General features: G+C 44.8%; 3 protein-coding genes and 1 pseudogene across 3 annotated transcripts; 1 reads left to right on the top strand and 3 right to left on the bottom strand.

Moving 5' to 3' along the window:
• Positions 1–4,102: 4,102 nt before the first annotated feature.
• LOC112347102 (pentatricopeptide repeat-containing protein At3g09040, mitochondrial-like) lies at positions 4,103–5,704 on the bottom strand. The gene is made up of 4 exons (XM_024677436.1): positions 5,481–5,704; positions 4,838–5,343; positions 4,388–4,580; positions 4,103–4,298 (listed from the first exon to the last, which is right to left on the bottom strand). The coding sequence occupies exons 1-4, from the start codon at positions 5,702–5,704 to the stop codon at positions 4,103–4,105; spliced, it is 1,119 nt and encodes a 372-aa protein (XP_024533204.1).
• Positions 5,705–14,501: 8,797 nt separating this feature from the next.
• On the top strand, positions 14,502–15,767 carry LOC9650596 (annotated as a pseudogene).
• Positions 15,768–15,779: 12 nt separating this feature from the next.
• Positions 15,780–16,772, bottom strand: LOC9650595. The gene is made up of 4 exons (XM_002972212.2): positions 16,404–16,772; positions 16,302–16,343; positions 16,184–16,246; positions 15,780–16,124 (listed from the first exon to the last, which is right to left on the bottom strand). Exons 1-4 carry the CDS (start codon positions 16,752–16,754, stop codon positions 15,882–15,884), a joined length of 699 nt encoding a protein of 232 aa, XP_002972258.2. The 5' UTR covers positions 16,755–16,772; the 3' UTR covers positions 15,780–15,881.
• A 117-nt stretch (positions 16,773–16,889) lies between these two features.
• LOC9651064 (nucleolin) lies at positions 16,890–18,098 on the bottom strand. Its single transcript, XM_024677124.1, has 3 exons — positions 17,916–18,098; positions 17,123–17,839; positions 16,890–17,068 (listed from the first exon to the last, which is right to left on the bottom strand). The coding sequence occupies exons 1-3, from the start codon at positions 17,949–17,951 to the stop codon at positions 17,039–17,041; spliced, it is 783 nt and encodes a 260-aa protein (XP_024532892.1). The 5' UTR covers positions 17,952–18,098; the 3' UTR covers positions 16,890–17,038.
• Between the last annotated feature and the right edge of the window lie 31 nt (positions 18,099–18,129).

The raw sequence follows: 18,129 nt of genomic DNA, 5'->3' as shown, positions 1-18,129 counted from the left end.
AAGCGATGATCACCGAGCTGAAGGACGCGGAAGCGGCAATCACCATCGATCAAGCTAAGGCATTCCTTCTGAGCTCTGTCTCCCCTGATCTCCAACCTTTCGCATCGATGCTCTCGGCTGTGCCTGGAAAGGACTTGGACTCGCTCTACTCGGACCTGATCGAGGAAGAACGAAAGCAGAACGAGCGGAGACAAAAGGCACCCTCTCAGGCTGCTCGGGTGGAGCCGGCCTTGATCATGGGAAAGCAATCGGATGGGAAGAAACGAGATGGCCCTGTTCGAGGACAAAAGAGCCCTTCTCCCAGCCCTGGATTTGCAACCAATAAAAAACGCAAGGGCCCATGTAACTACTGCGGCAAAGCTGGTCACGTGGAGCGTGAATGCCGGATCAAGAAAGCCGCAGAGAAAGCTCGCGCTGAAAGAAGCTCTTCTTCACGCCAACCTGACACGATGTTGATGATGACGCTCGCTGCATCTGTGTCCGAAGCCGAACTGCTCTGGATGGATTCTGGAGCCTCGATGCACCTCACACCATTGAAGAGAGCTTTTCACAAGTACCAGCCACTGGAGCAGGAGAAGCAAGTCTTTGTAGGAGACAAACGCCCCTTAACAGTGGAAGGACAAGGAACGGTCATCATAAAGTTGGAGAGTGGAGCTGAGAAGCTCGTGAACCAGGTCTACTACGTACCAGAAGCAGGACAGACAGTGTTCTCAGTTGGTGTAGCAGCAGATCAAGGCTTCTCAACACTCTTCAATGCAGACGGATGCACCATCTTTGATGAGACTGGCCATCCAGTAGCTTTTGGTAGACGAGCTGAGACTCTCTACAACCTCAATGCTCAGTTGATCCTCTCAACTCACGAGCAGGGGCATTTGCTTGCAATTCGCCTTAGCTCTTGGGCTGCTAACTCTCTCCAGCTTTGGCACGTTTGGCTAGGGCATGCTAATTCTCACGACATCCAGCTACTTGTTAGCCACAAGCTTGCTGATGACTTTACCTTCACCAGTGCCGGCCAACTGGGAGTATGTGAGACATGCCAACTGGGGAAGCAGCCACGACTACCCTTTCCACGCAGAAATCCAGAAGATGGCGCCTCAGGATTTCTTCAGTTGGTACACACGGATGTGTGCCATGTGTCAGAAGCAACTCTCAGTCACAAGCGGTACTTCGTTTCGTTCATTGACGACTACTCACGCTATGCGGTGGCTGTTCTCATGGCACACAAGGGAGAGGTCTACCATCACTTCCAGGTCTACAAAAGCTGGGCAGAAAATGCCACTGGCTGTACCATCCAGACACTACGTTCAGATGGCGGCGGTGAGTATATGAGCAAGGAGTTTCTGGCATTTCTTGCTCAGGCTGGCATCCACCACGAGTACACCGCAGCCCACACCTCGCAGCAGAATGGGGTCGCCGAGCGCCTGAACAGGACACTTATGGACTGTGTACGCTGCCTTCTCCAGCACGCTGGCATGCCCAAGGTGTTTTGGGGAGAGGCACTCAACACAGCAGTGTACCTCCGGAACCGGCTGCCAACACGTTCCACAGGACAGGTGCCGTTTCAAGTATGGACAGGGAAGCGCCCCAAATTAGGGCACCTGAGGGTGTTCGGTTGCATAGCCTACGCCCACATCCCCGATGTTCAGCGGCGGAAGCTGGATCCCAAGAGCGAGAAATGCATCTTCATGGGCTATCACACCCAGGTAAAAGCCTATCGACTCTATAACTGCCAGCGCAGGAAACTGGTGGTGAGCCGAGATGTGGTGTTTGATGAAGCTCATCTTTATCGAGATACCCTGAGACTCCCTCCTGTTTCTCCACCATCTCTGGTGGATCTTTCTGAGATTTTGGACGACGTTCCACATCTCCACCCAGCACCAGACAATCCAGCCGCTGCAGAGCCAGGAGGAGTTGCTGAAGGAGCGCCCGAAGGAGGCGATCTGGCAGGAGGAGCTGATCACGGTACTTCTCTTCCTTCGACACCTCCTCTGATGACTCCACAGGCCACAGCGGCTGCATCCTCAAGCACCAATGAACAGCCAGATCTTTCCACGCTTGTGGCTGACCTGTTCGTTGGCGACGAGCTATATCAAGATGCCACCACTCCTCCCAGCACTCCCAAGCTACCACCTCCTCCAGCCGGCACAGCAGTGGTGACACGCTCGGGTCGTGTCGTGAAACCATCTCTCAAAGCCAAGGAGGCGATGCCTATAGGAAAGCGTGCCTACTTCTGGGCTCTGTCGGCTCCACCTGCCTCTCTCGGTCCCCAGGCGGCTTTACACGGACCAGAAGCTGAGCACTGGCAGGCAGCTATGCAGGAGGAGTATGATTCTCTCCAGAAAAACAACACTTGGTCGCTGGTTGAACTTCCAGCTCGCAGAAAGCTCGTCTCATCCAAGTGGTTGTTTAAGAAAAAGTACAACGCTGATGGAAGCATTGAGCGCTACAAGGCGAGATTTGTGGCACGCGGATTTTCTCAAGTTCATGGGCTGGACTACTCGGAGACTTACAGCCCTGTGGTGAAACTCACAACCATTCGTATGCTACTAATCCTAGCTGCAGAATTGGATCTCGAGCTCCATCAACTTGACGTTTGTACTGCGTTCCTTAACGGCGACATCGATGAAGAGGTGTATGTGGCTCAGCCTCCTGGTATGCCTGGAGAAGAACACCTCGTTTGCAAGCTTCACAAAGCTCTCTACGGACTCAAGCAGTCGCCACGCCAATGGTACACGAAAATAGATTCTTTTCTAATTTCCCTTGGTTTCGTGCGCAGTGCTGCTGATTGTAACCTCTACATATATTTTGACGCTGAGGGCTATTTGTTCCTTGCGCTATATGTGGACGATGCTATTCTCGTGGCAAATCAGCTACGTTTGATCCACAAATTTAAAACGTACCTTGGCGCTAAATTTGCCATGAAAGACCTCGGTGAGTTGCATTTCTGCCTCGGTATCCAGGTGACGCGCAACAGGGAACGAGGCACTCTGGAGCTAAGCCAGGCAAAATATGTTTCCGACGTGCTCCAGAGGTATGGCCTTGCTCATGTTAATCCGGTTGCTACTCCCATGGAAACAGGCACGAAATTATCTGCTGAGAGTGGAGAGTACCTTGATCAATCTCCCGAGGAGGGGAAAGCATCTAGAGCAGTCTATCGCTCTATGGTCGGCAGCCTGATCTACCTGGTAATCTCCACTCGGCCTGACCTTGCGTATGCTGTGGGAACAGTGGCGAAGTACCTGGACCGTCCCTCCACAGCACACTGGCAGGCTTTGAAACGTATTATGAGGTATGGCAGGGACTAACCAGCTAACTTTAAAGTACTCCAGAGGCGAGAGCGGCAATAAGCTGGCTGGTTACTCTGATGCTGATTGGGCCGGGGATCCAGACAACAGGAAGTCAACCACAGGCTACGTTTTCCTGCTAAATGGAAATGTCGCAAGCTGGTGCAGCAAACGACAGGCTATTACAGCGATGTCGAGTACTGAGGCTGAGTACATAGCTGCAGCAGCTGCAATCAAGGAAGCAGCGTGGCTGAAGGGACTTCTCCAGGATCTACAAATCAACACGGGCGTGGTCAAGCTATTGTGTGACAACCAGTCTGCAATAGCTTTGACCAAGAACTCCAGGTTCCACTCTCGTACTAAACACATTGAGCTGCGCTTCCATTTCATACGAGAGCAGATCCAGAGAGGAATGATCGAGCTGGAGTTCTGCCCGACAAACTCCATGCTAGCGGACGTGCTAACAAAACCACTTCCTCGTGTTAAACATGAAGTCTTCACGAAGGCACTTGGGCTGACTTTAGACGTTGGCCTTGAGGAGGAGTGTGGGAGTGAACAAGACCACGTCAGCACACAGCCACATGAGCGATCCAGACGCCGCCACGGATCGTCACGATAAACCCATACATTTAACCATGTATCAACCGTCATAATAATAACACAACACCGTTTCATAATACCACAGTCTGTCCCGTCGATCTTCGTCAGTGCCTCGAACGCGATCCTCCCCACTTCCACGTCCTTCCACTTGCGGCAGGCCCCGAGGACGCTCCTCCAAACCACAGCGTCCGCTCTCAAAGGCATGCTCTCGAGGACTGTCACTGCCTCTTCCAGTCGGTTTGCACGCCCGAAGAGATCCACCAAGCTGCTGTAGTGATGAATCCCGCAAACAATACCAGAGTCCGGGTCCATTGCCTGGAAAAACTCCCTGCCTCGTTCAACCAGGTCGCCGTGGCTGCAAGCAGTGATGAGCGAGACAAACGTGATCGCACACCATCTTCTCCCGGCCGAATCCTGTGATCAGTGCATTCCAGGCGACGATATCTCGGACTGCCAGAGATCCAAACAAGTGCTCATAATTCCGCACTTCCGTAGAAGTTTACCATGCACTTCCCCACAACATGGTCGTCTTCCAGCCCACGCTGTAAAGCTCAGCCTGGATTTTCCTTCCAGCTTCACTGGACCCAACGTTCCCACAGGCCGTAAGTCTCACTACAAGAGTCTGAGAGTTTGGAGCACAGTCCATGCTCTCCAAGAGTTCCAGCCCAAGCTCACTCTCACCGTTGTCTACATATCCTGGATCAAGCTCGTCCAACCAACAACGTCCCGGCTAGGGATGCCTTTGAAAGCTGCTCGAGCTTTCACCATATCTCCATACTTGGCATACATGTCCACTAAGCTGCTCCAACTGGCAGCATTCAAACTTCGCGGCAAGAGAATGAATCTGCATCCCCTTTTCTAGACTCTGGATTCGCAGTAGCTTTCTATCTTCCCGCGGAACAGGTTGTTCGGACGCTGAAAGGTGGACGCAGGCCATGAGCGCAGCAACAAACGTTCTCTCGTCCGGATCGTTCTCCCAAGCCATGCCGAAGACCAGCTCCAAGGCCATCTTGCTGTCTCCACTTCCAGCAGATCCCTAGATCGTTGTGTTCCACGAAACCACGTCTCGGCCAGCCATGCCTTGCGAGCTTCCTCTAGCTTCCCACACTTCGCGTACATATCGATCAGTGTGTTCCCCACGAACACATCCTCGCAGCACCTGTTGTTTGAAGCTTCACCATGGATAGCCACCCCAGTTTCCAAGCTCTTTCTCTTCACGAGTTTCCCGTCGACATCCACCGCTTCTTCTCGCATTGCCGATCTCGCACAGGTGGCAAGCGCAGCAACATACGTTCGAGAGTTTGGACAGCACCCGGATAGCTTCGAAGAACACGAGAGCCAGCTCGCTTTCCCCGTTGTCTGTATCAAGCTCGTTCTGAGCACGACATCGCGACGAGGCATGCTCTCGAAAACCATCCGCGCGTCACCACGCCCACACTTTGAGTACATGTCCACGAGGCTGCTCCCCACGAAGATATCTCCACAGCAGTGGCTTTTCACAGCTCCATCGTGAACAGCGAGCCCCTCTCCGGGCTCTTCGTCTTCACCATCTTTCCATCTTTTTAGTGGCCTCCTCTTTCACTGCTAGATTCGCACAGGCCTTGGCAGCAGCAACGAAAGTCCGCGAGCAGTCCCATCTTCCCAAAGAACTCGAGAGCGACCTCGCTTTCTCCATTCTCTACGTAGCCCAGTATCAAAGCATTCCCTCGCCGTGGCATCTCATCGAAGACCGATCGAGCATCGAGCATGATGCCGCACTTGGAGTACATATCGATTAGCGAGCTCGAGAGGAAAACGTCTTCGCTGCAAGACGGTCCCATCTGCTTGGCTTGAGAATGGATGCCTCTGCTGGTCTCGAGACTAGCCTCCTTGACGAGCTTCCCATCGACCAAAAAACAGTGTCTTCCTTTGCCGCGAGGCTGCTACAAGCCTTCACCGCGGCCATGAAGCTCCTGGAGTTTGGCTTGCAGCCCGACTGCCTGGCTTGCATCCTCTCGAAGAGATCCAGAGCCACATGGCTCGTGACGTAGCCCAGCATCAGAACGTTCCAGGACGTCACGTTTGGGTGAAGAATGCGGTGGGAATCCTCCATCCTGCCGCTTTTCGCGTACATGTCCACCAGCGCATTCGCAACATGGATCCCCAGCTGTTTCCTCTCCGCCGCCTGGGCTTGGATCGCCTTGCCCTTGCGCAAATCCCTTGTGCCGCCACATACCTTCAGCGCCGACACCAGCGTGGCCGCCTGCTAATCGGGCGCCCGCTGCGGCGCTTCCGAAAGAGCGAATGCTGATGCGGCGCATCGATCGCTGCCGTTGCCAAGCCGCGGAACAAGCGAGCTCCCATCCATCGCAAGAACCCTAAATATTTGCTAAATTCAACCAAGGCCGTCGATTCAAGAATATCTGACGGTTGGAAAAAAATAGGGGACGCGGGGAACCTGCCACTGACCAACACCTGTTCGGGGACCATTTACATTCACCTCTTCTCCCTCGCGACGCTAATGTTCTTCATCACTTCATTTCATACACCATGAAGGCAATCCCCACGGCCGGGAGGTACTCGGGTAAAATCCCCCTGTACAACCCAGCGTAGCCTTGGGTGCGAACAATGTGCCTCAGCGCGCTCACAATCCCTGGTGTCCATCTCCGATCGCCCTCGAGTTGCATCCTTCACTTTACCAAATCGATCGGAAACACCGCTGAAAACAGAACGATGGCGATCAAACGTAATCGATCTTAAGACTCTTACCTGTTGAGGCAGCAATTCCTGCTACTCCACCGGAGATCAAGCTCGTCACCATCCTGGACGACTCGGGCCTGGAAGTAAACATGCTCACACTCTAGTCCAAGAACTCGAAACTAAGAAAAAATCCACCTTTGAGCGTTCCAGTAATAAGCTCTCGAAGAACATACTAAAAGCGTCGGCCATAGCCCCTTGTAAAGGCCAAGAAAGCTCTCCTGTGGTAGATGCAAATCACAGCGGTCATTTCACCTGCGAAGGCGCAAAATAAGTCCCAAGAACCCCTCTGTCAAAGCCATACTTCAGCTAAGAGCTTCTCAGGAATTGCCTAGAAAGGAAAAACTATCCCTCGCATCATCTTTCTCTACGGTCAAGCTCTACTCACCTGTGCTGCTAGTCTCGTTCGAACGAGATCCAAAGGGTACGTTGTCGCAGCAGCAGTGATTCCAGCTCCACTACCGGCGACGAAACGAGCAAACAATCGAGCTCATCTCCACTGCTTTTAACCAGGAAAGCAGAGTAAACGATGCGTTACTTACCGCCTTGTACTGTTCATACGAGTAGAAATTAATCGCGGTGTATGGAAGCCGATGAACAAACGTGACACCATTTCCCTTCCAGAACGCCATTTATATATATTAGCAGTTGCCCAGTGAATGCTGGGTGGTTAGCAAATGTCATGCCATTTCAAGAGATTTAGTGAGCTTAGCTATGTTTGCTGCTTGATCAACTCCTAAACTACAAAGTGTCTAACGATAGCTCTCACAATCTAGAAGAAAGAACTTTGCAAAAGAAGTCTTGAAGCTAAAGTTCTGGACAGTTGACAAAACTTATTGTTTAACATTTGTCTCCTCTTCCCAATGTCCGTCCTTCACCATCTTGATTCCAATTTAAATGTTTAAAGATAACTCTCAAAATCTAGAAGAAAGAACTTTGAGCCCAAGCCCGAATCCATGGTGCAAAAAAAGTTTACATACCTTCTCTACACTCTTGAAGCTGAACTTCTCTTGGACAACCTATCATAGTTAGAAATTGATTCAAGGATCTGCTGTTGGAGCCTACCAAAATTGCTTTGGTGGGGAGAAGAAAATAACACCTACCTTTGGCTCTTGCTCATACCTGCTGTTGCCATTTAGCTATGGGTACTGCTGGTAGCAATGTCAATGCTGATTTGACAATTGCTAAACAGTTCACTTTGAACCTGGTTGTTGTATCCTAGGCAGGAAAAAACCATCTAATCCTCCATCCTGTCAAGAGCCTCTATCATATTTTCCACAAACCTGTTCTAGAGCTACGAGCTGAGCAAGTAGCAGCAATAAAGCCACAGACTCACATGCAATGTTAGAGCTGTCTTCAATGTTAGCTCACTATAAGAAAGTGAGCTTATAAGCTGTGATTCCACCATTAAGAAAGCCAACACATCTTTTATTCCATGGCAGCTCTGCCACTTGATCTCCAATCTCTAACACCCTGATTGACACTTATGCAAAGTTGGATGTTCAGGTATTCAACCAGATGAGAGCATCATGACATACTAGGATATGCTAAGACAGGGGAGAGCAAGATGGTTTTAAAGTTTTTGAATGCATAGAGCTAAAAGAAACACTGCCAATATTTGTAGTGGTGCTACTGATGGCTTGTAGGACTTTGGTGGATTTGGAAACTAGAAGGGAATTTGATGCTGGGACCTGCAAGAGGCAATAGTTTCACAAACAGTACTTATGGCAAGTGTGGAATTGCTCAGCACATCTTTGATTCCCCCGTGATATCCAGGGACATGGTTTTGTGGAACACACTAATAGCAGGCTATAGCTACAAAGGCAATGCAGCCAAGGTCGTGGAGATCATTGGCAAGCTGCTAAAGGAGGGCACTAAGCTGAATGGATTTACATTCTTCTTTGTTATCATGGTATGCGATTCCACAGGATGGATTGAGCAGGGCTAGAAGTTTTTCCAGGAGATATAGAGGTATGTATAGCTCCAAGGAGAGTTGCCCAGCACAATGCAAGCACCCTAAATTAAGGGAGGTCCACCTTGAATTGCCATGAGCTGACTAGGATAATGCAACATGTGTCACATTTCTCTTTTTCTCGCACTAGCCAATCGTTAGCTAAGCTGTGTCAATCTCAGGCTTGGGATCCAACGGCCAGCAGGCCTCCCCCTTATAGTTAAGAATAGAAGGTTTAGTATATAACCTAATTTAAGGTATATATTTAACTTATCATAACCAAAATAGTAATTATTATAGGGAGATCAATAATTTTGATGAGGATGTGAACTTAGTGAACTGCTTAAACCTCAATAAAAGCTTCCTTCTCATTCTCTTGTGTTTTCATCTCCTTCCGCCTCTTTAAATCCATGAGAGTGTAAAGTGTATAGATAGTTAATTCTACCCCATTTGGTACATATTGGTCTTATGCTTCCAAGTGGGCACTAATAGACTTGAAAAACTAATAAAAGCTATAAAAAAGAATTGACCATTCCTTTACAAGTGGAAAGAAAGATGGTGTGTCTGATAGGTTATCCAAATCAAAGATCTCTTTCTATAAGATCTTTGATCTTTGGCACACTTTCCTGTATATCAAGGGCAATGGAGCAAAAATTAAGTTTTAATGCTTTAAATTACTAAACAAAGGGATAAAATCAAAATCCCAAGTATATAACCAAGGAAGAAAAGAATTTGAGCATGGAGTAACTTCTAAGTGTACAACTAAAGAGTGAAAGGGCAAAAGCATAAAATAATATTGGAACAATTCTAGAGCATCTAGCCTTCTAAAACTTTTAATATTTGCAATCACATTAAAAAAAAACATGTAAGCAAGAGGAAGTTTGGAACACATGTTTTCCTATTGCAGTTTTTGATCTTCTTATACATCCCCTCAAGGCTCTCCCACTTGTGCTTGCAAGCATCACTATAAGGTTCTACTCTATAGAAGTTTTCTCTTGTATCTTCTTCATAAATTACTACCATTAAACATTTATGGATAAACTTCCTCCCTCTTGTTAAGTCATTTTTTTCCACTTGACATGCTATATAGTTTTGACAATTATAGATTCTCCTTTTATCCAATTGGGAGCATATTTCTTCCTTAAAACCCATTTTACAAACTTTCTAATATCTCCTTCTTCCCTTTGCTTTTCTTCTCTAGATCTTAAGTCTTTAACTCTTGTTTTAAGATACTAAAAACTAGAATGTTTGGATTTAAAATTATGTACACTTAGATTTTGGAACTTTTTCATACCCTTTCAGGTTCATAATCAATTTACTTTTCTTTTTTTTTTCTTTTTCTTTTTTTTTATAGTTTATGCAAGACTTAAGACCACCTTTGCAAGAGCAAATTTTATATTATCTGTCACTAGAACTTCTCCAATTGAAGAGGTTGAGGTAAAAATTTAAAGTCAAAACTGTTGTAGTAAATATTAACACTTTAGATAATGTTTCAATGTTACATGGATTTCTAAGCCTCTTCCATTAAATTGAACCCTGGGTTAGGATGCTTCCTTACCTATAACAATAAGTAAAGATTAAGTGCAAGACACACTCTAAATTGTGTATTTGTATTTGGCTAACATGCATAGATCTTTACAACACATTTTTTAATCACCACATAAAATTTTTAACCTATGTTTTTTGTGGAATGATATTTCTAAGCTTGTGATAAGTTAGTAATCTAAGAAGTTTAACAACACTAGCTGAGTTTCAAGATTACTAATAACATCTTTGACACTCATACCACTTACCAATATGCAATAGATTTTAATTGATCTCATAATTAATAAAAAGCAACAGAAATTAATTATAGACCATCTTGCAAGTCACAAGAATAAAACACATCATAACTAACAAGTATTTCTCTTAATGGGTTTTTATCTTTTTTTCTTGACAAAATCTGGCTTGTCAAGAAAAAACTTAGGAAAAACATTACATTAGAAAGATAATTCTTTTACTGAGAGTATTTTTACCAAAAAAAAAATTTAACCCCTTGGGACGTCCAAATAAGTGTGAATAAATTGATTGAGATTAATTTTTAATTTCATTATGCTAGAATGTTTATAAGAATCTCTATTACCATCAAACTCCTTGGAAATTAATAACTTTCACCATTTTATCCAGAATTCTTATTATATTTTTTTATTATTAGTCTACTCAAAAATCTTCCATTTCAAGTGTTCTACAATTCTATGATCATTGATTTATTATCTAGCTCGTCAAACAACATTATTGTTGTGCAATTGATCTTTTGGATTTTGCTTTTAAGATGAAGCGACTAAGAAGTGGAGTGGTTGATCATTATTAAGGGAAGCTTAAGTGATCATAGGTTGTAATTGCTCAAGACATCCATTAACATAGATAAAACATATTATGAGAAACAAAAGAAACCAACACATTCTCTTATTTTTAGTCTTCAATGCAACAATGATTTATATATAGGATTGATATAGCATTAGCACCATACCTTGATGAGAAAGGCAATGATTACAATCTAGAAAACAAGTGGCTTAACACATAAAAATATAATATAGCCTATAAAAAAGACCTCACACCTATGCCCTACAATCAATTGCAACCATAATGCATAGAATCACAACTTTCATTCTCATCCAACACCGCATCAAAGGTTAAACTCACTCCATTCTTCCTACAAGAATGCAACAAAAAGGTCTATGATATTCTTGAAAAAACTAAATTTCCATTGTATGTTTCAGTCTAAATTCAAACCAAGGACCTCTTAATCTCAAAGTGTAACAAATTTAATAGTTAATAGAAATATAAGATAAAGTAAAGGCATACATAAAGTAAACACTCATGTCACATTATAAAAACAATTATTACTACATTTTGTCAAGGGACTAAAACATGATTTGAAATGTATGAGTATAGCATGAGGTCTTGCCATGTCAATATTGGGTTTTGCTACATCAGTATGACATATTATTTCTAATGCACTTAAACATGTGATGCAAATATCATATAAAATTTAATAAAGTTTTTTTATCTTTTATACTACACTCTTCCTTCCTATATAGCTGAAAGTGACAACTTTCCCACAATCTTGGATACGACAAAGAGTAGGAGCATGTATTGACCAAAGTTTGGGTGAAACCTTTTTATGCATAGGCAATCGTGACTTTTGTTTTTTTGTATATGCTATCTAGACATGACATAGGCACTTGAAGAGCAAAAACATGCATTTTAAAGCTTTATAAATTGTTTTTCAAGTTGTTCTCTTTGGTTATTTTATAATTATATAAATTCTATTTGTTAGTGATTTTACATTGTACATGAAACTCTTTATTCACCATTTGCATAGAAACTCCTCCTCCATCTCCTTACATTGCACTTTTTTGCATGAAAACACCTCTTCCATCTCTTCATGTTACACCTTCTCCTCTATCTTCTCGTGTTATAATATATAGTAGCTTTGCTTATTACATAAGAAATAAAAACCCCTAACCAACAATCTGATGTAACCTTTAAATCTCACAACACAAGAATAATGTCTGGATAACATAACATGTCTAAAACACAAAGGAATGATAGTTATATCACCTATGCACATAGAGATTTTGCCTAAACCTTGATCAACTGAACAAAAGTGCACCCTTTTTCCTAATCGGTTAAGGGTTTTGAAATACTTGGGGTTAAATGTCCTTAAGTTTGAATATGGGTGACCTCCTGGGAAATTTAAATTTAGAAATTTACAATTAAAATATAAATCCCTAAGCCCCAAAGTGGAGCCAAAAGTGGGCTACATGGCAGTGGCCAAAGAGAAAATCCAATTAGCATAACATATTTAAATTAAAAGCTTTAATTTGAAAAGTGGAACTCCTAAAAAAGTGCTAAAGGAATGAGTATGAAGTGATTAATCAACAAGTCTTTAGAAAGGGACATAAAAAAGACCAACATATTGCAAGTGTTATAACACGTGAAAGTATTAAGACCAAGTCTAAGATGGAGGTTGAGACCAATTCAAGATGGAGTTCAAGATCGAGACTAAAACCAATTCTAAATATGAGTTTGAGACTAAATCTGAATACTAATACAAGTCATGCAATGAAAACCCAAAGCAATTATCTTATAAGTGGGGATTCCAAAAGTATAATAGGGAGAGTATAAAGGTTGAACTTTAGTGGAACTAGTTTGGCCCTGGGTACGAGTGCAAGACTAAGTATGATTACTAATACAAGTCATGCAATGAAACCCAAAATAATTATCTTTTAAGTGGGGGTTCCAAAAGTATAATAAGGAGAGTATATAAGTTGAACTTTAGTGGAACAAATTTGGTCAGAAAAGGTTAGTGTGATTAAAGAAGGTTACATCTATATAGTGGTTGATGATATAACCACTAAGAAGCCTAAGGCTAGATAAACATAAATTTATGAAAGTTTATAAATTGATATGTCAAAAATACCCTTGGGTGTTTATAATGTAACTAGACACATAAAGCACTTGGACCAAGTGTAAGATGGTGTTACTTTGAAGTGACCCTTCAGAGGGTAGTAAGTCCTCAAGTCGGGATAAGGAATTATAGAGGTTGTGAGTGAGACTCCTTTATGCGGTCAAACATGTGGTTAAATGATTAAATTAGAATAAAAAATTAATCACTTATAATTTGGTATCGAAACTGTTCTTTAGTTGAACTTTTATTAGTGATTAAATATATCAATATTGGAAATTAATATTTAAATGTCCTAAGAGTGGGGGTATACTTAGCTCTATTGCATCGAAGCTGAGCTATATTCCATACGTGGCACTAGATGGAAAAATATGTATATGTGGCAAGATGAAAATGCATGCTTATGCATGATCATAAATGAAAATAAATTGCTATGTGTTGTATGTAGCAACACTTGGTTTGCTTAATAATAGTATTATAATTACTTATTAATCCAATTGATCAAATAAAGTTTATAATTATAAGTATGTTTGTAATTCATAAACACAAGATTAATCTTATTGCATATCAACCATCAAATGATAGAATAAAAAGATAAGGTTTAAGAAATTTTATAAATTATAAATAAAATATTAATTTAAATGAATAACAATCATTAGATGATAGAATATCCTAGAATATCTAAATATATTCTAGGTATATCCACTCAAGTTTGCTTAAGCAAACCAAAAAAATATTTAGAAGACTTGAGTTTGTAAAGGTTTAAGAAAGTTTATAAATTATAAATACAATATTAATCTAAATGAATAACAACCGTTAGATATAAAATATCCTAGAATATTCAAATATATTCTAAATATATCCACTACCATACATGTTTGCTTAAGCAAACCAAAAACATATTTACAAGACTTGACTATTTCACAAGTTTTACCCACCTTTTATCGAAGTCTTTTTCATACTTTACCTAAAAAGAAGCCAATCCTAATCCTGCCATATGTGGTGTTATATAACCTTCCTCTTTGGGCAAGTGTTAATAACGAATTGGTTGCCATATATACCATATGTGGTGGGGCAAGTGTTAATAAAAAAATGATTTGCCATATATAAAGAGACAAAAGAATGGTGCTGTTCAAATATACCAAACTTTCTTGTTGCTCTAGACGAAAATGGCTTATATCATTTTCACATATGGCCATTTGAAAACAATGTAAACACTTCCATCAGTTTTCAATTGGTTGTTGAAACATCAACAGCCACTCATATTGTTTCATATTTTCCACGTTTGCTCAAGTAACAAGTCTCGTGTAAAACAGCGTTCTAATACAGTACAAGCCTCACACTTTATAAGAAGAGCTCATCGAAAGAATATATGCACAAACATTTGATGGATTTGCTAACCTTACCTTCTTGTGCTCCCCATGCCCATGGCATTGCGATCGATAATCATAAAAAACTGGGAAAAGTGGGCCTGAAACTTTCACAACTTCAGATGAAAAACAAGGTAGGAGTGCTTAAAAATGTTGGCTGAAAAGCCCCATTGTTCTGTTTCCTTGCAGCGGGCTTTGATCCCATACCTCACCGCTGGCTGCCCAAGTCTCGATACTACTGCCGACGCACTCCGGCTGCTAGCTGCCGGAGGTGCCGATGTGATCGAGCTTGGAATCCCTTGCTCAAATCCTTTCGCGGACGGTCCAATAATACGCGTAAGATTTCTACAATCATCGTTCTTCTCAAATTTTGTTTTCTTATGTGTTTTTTTCTCTTTGTCAATGGTTCATCCAGAATTCGGTTACGAAGTCGACAGAAAACGGCACGAATCTAGAATCTGTTCTGTCCATGGTCTGCGAGGTTGCCCCGACGCTGTCTTCGCCACTGGTTTTATTGACGTACTTTGAGACCATAAGCGAGTGTGGTGCTCAACGTTTCTTTCGAGACATCAAGGCAGCTGATGTTTCTGGTATGAAATCTCTCGTTCATCGCAACGAAATTTACATCTTGGAGATTCTTCAGGCCTTATCGTTCCGGATCTTCCACCCGAAGCAACTCGGGCGTTTGCTCTGCTAGCCGCAGACTACGACATTGAGCTCGTGAGAAACATTTTTTACACTAGAATCTTTTAGAACTTTGCTTTGGAAGTTGGAACTCATGAATCACTTTGGATTTGGACAGGTACTGTTGGCTACACCCACGAGTTCCAGGAGAAGGTTGCAAGAGATAGCGGCACTCTCACGGGGCTTCATTTATCTGGTGAGAGCTTCGACTTTTCTTACTTAAATCTTGTGTGTAACATCTCATGATCCAATCCAGGTGAGCTCCACCGGACTAACTGGGCCTCGTCCCACTGTCAACGGCCAAGTCGAGGTCCTTCTGAAGGAGTTGAAAGAGGTTTGTATCCACAGTGCCGGTGTTCTTCGTGCTAATTCGAGTGTATCTGCCACAGCTTACCGACATTCCCATCGCTGTTGGGTTTGGGATCTCAAGACCCGAGCATGCAACGCAAGTAAGAACAAGAACAAGAGCAACATCTCGTAGAACTCTCTAATCTCACTTCGTGTAGATTGCCAAGTGGGGGGCCAACGGAGTTATCATCGGGAGCGCTCTAGTGAAGACACTGGGTGATAGGAGCTCACCGCGTCCTCGTCTCGAAGGCCTGGCTCGAGCTGGAGATTTGATCGCCGAGTTTCGACAAGCTCTAGACCAACAATCTCGCCTTCCAGAGAAGTATAACATGCTTTCGATTTGATTCGCGTCATTGTGAGTGGCTTTCTCTACAGGATTTCCAAACCATGACGACGATGAAGCAACAGTGTACAGGTGCATTTTTTTCTCGAGAAAACTTCTAGTGGAGACGGTCGAGCTACTCGCTGGACGATTCTTTGTCCTCGTCGGGTGAAGAAGAGCTCTCGGGCGTGGGGTCTTTCTCCTTGCAATTCTGGACCACCAAGAGCGTAAACAGAGGCTCGGCTATGACAATTATCTCGTGGAGCAGCGTCTTTATCCTCAGCATCTGGAGATCATTCTGGGGGTCGAGCTCGCGAACGCCGCTGCGAGCCATGGCTGCCAAGCTCGGGATCTTCGTCGCATACTTGAAAGCCAGATCCTAGTAGACACAAGGTGGGAGAACTCCTTGATCCGGATGTGATTGATCTCTCCTCTTACCTGAGGCAGTGTAGTTCGCAATACATTTCCATTCGCTGCTACAATCATCGTTCCAATCACATCCTACACAAGTGGAAGTCCAATAAGAAATGCCTGTGCGATCGAGCAATCTCCATACCTGCAAGCCATTGATTCGACTCAATGCCCCTTGAGCTTCACTCTATGAAAGATCCTCCCTGTGAGAATCAAAGAGGGAAAAAAGAGAGGGGAAGTCACGCACCATGATAGTAGCATGGCTCCTCCACGGAATTTTAGGGCTCCTGGTGGTTAGCCGATTCAGCTGAAAGTACGAGCCACGTCGGATTTGCCAACTAGGCAAGGGAAACAGAATGGACGGCCACGATCTCCTCCAATTCATACTTTCCATAAACCCTACTATCCGTGCACCGTGGCTTGCAGCGGCCAGTGTCGCAACGATCGTAATGATCGCGACGAGAAGCGGCGGTGGCTTGATCGGTGGTGCTCTCACATTCACAGTGATTCTCTTTTCTTCGCGACCCAAGAACAACTCTCCGCCGCCTCCTACGGAGAACGGTGACAATGGTGCTCTCGACAAACTTAGCAGCACCATCAATCATGGCAAGCGAGATTTCTTCTCTTCGATCATCTCACTCGCTTTCTGTGACCGTGTAGCTGCCGAAGGAGAAGAAGGCGTCCACGATGATCATCTCAAACCGGATCCAAATGTATACGACAAGTACCTCTCGAATCCAAAAGCCACATCTCAATTCAGGTCCCAAGTGCTGCGACCAAAGGCCTCCGTCCAAAAGTTCTACGAGTGACACCACGACCTCGCTAGAGAGGGTTCGTTCTAGCTGCTCTTGACTGCTCGCGAGTTGAGCTTTGTTTCGTCCATCACCATTTCTTCTCGGCCATCGAGAAGAGCTGCTTGAAAAACGAAAGTCAGCCAAGCTAAAGCACCGTTCTGGTTTCGTGTACCTGGCGAGCACCTTGCATTAGTCTCCGGCTATCCCGAGAGGAAGACTCGGGCACCGAGGCCGATTTCTTGTCCGCTCGACCGGCCTTTCCCCGAGCTCGTTTGCTCCCGACCATCAACCGGGTCAGCTTCTCCGACGTAGAAATCTGCCTGCTCTTCCGCTTGGAGTTTCGCTGCTGCCGCGCAGAGGCCGGCCTCTTCCTCTCGCTCGAATCCCCGTTCTCGACCGAGGCATCGTCGTCGTCGTTGTCCTCCTCGTCCTCGCTCTTGTGCTCGTCCGCCGAGGCCTCGGGCTGCCGCTGCCGCTCCTCCGCAATAGATCTCGACTTCCTCTTCCTCTTCCGTGTGCTGACGTTGGCGGCGACGCTGGCGTTGTGGCTTGGGCTCTCGCGCTCGTCACCCTCCAGCTCCTCCGAGTTTCTCAGCTTTTCCGAGAGCGAAGAACAATCGTTGTCTTGGTCGGACTGTTCGTTGTTGTTCCTGGGCTGCTGCATCACGTCGCAGGCCACACCGGCTATGAGCGCGAGGCTGTCGGACATCTCCTCCTGGTTCACTGTCGCCTCTCCAGAGTGGGAGTGCTTTACTCCTCTTCCACTCGTAGATTCTCCTCCACCTTTTCTCTTGGCACGCCTCAGCGTCTCGTGCAAAGCCGCGACTTTGGCTTCGGCATCGTCGGCTCGTCTCCTCTCAGCCACGAGGAGCTTCTCGAGATCCAAAATCTGCAAAGAAAAGAAGCAAAAGCTCCAAGAGCTTCAGCACAGCACGGGGATTTCTAGCGAGAATTACCTACATCACCTGAGAATCAGTGTGATGCTTGAGCCGGAGCAGCATCGACAAGGCTTGCTCCTTGGCGCCGACGAGCTCCTGCTCCAGAAACGCCACCTTCCTCTCGGCAGCGACTAATCTCGATGCCGCCTCCTTTCCCAAATGCGACACCACGTCGCTGGCCGCCTCCTTGAGCGACGACGCAATCCGGGTCTCCACATCTCTCACAAACTGCTGGAGAATG

The sequence above is a fragment of the Selaginella moellendorffii genome, unplaced genomic scaffold (genome assembly GCF_000143415.4).
Source record: "Selaginella moellendorffii unplaced genomic scaffold, v1.0 SELMOscaffold_19, whole genome shotgun sequence".
Lineage (NCBI taxonomy): Eukaryota > Viridiplantae > Streptophyta > Lycopodiopsida > Selaginellales > Selaginellaceae > Selaginella > Selaginella moellendorffii.
This window is presented reverse-complemented; position numbering and strand designations above follow the sequence as displayed.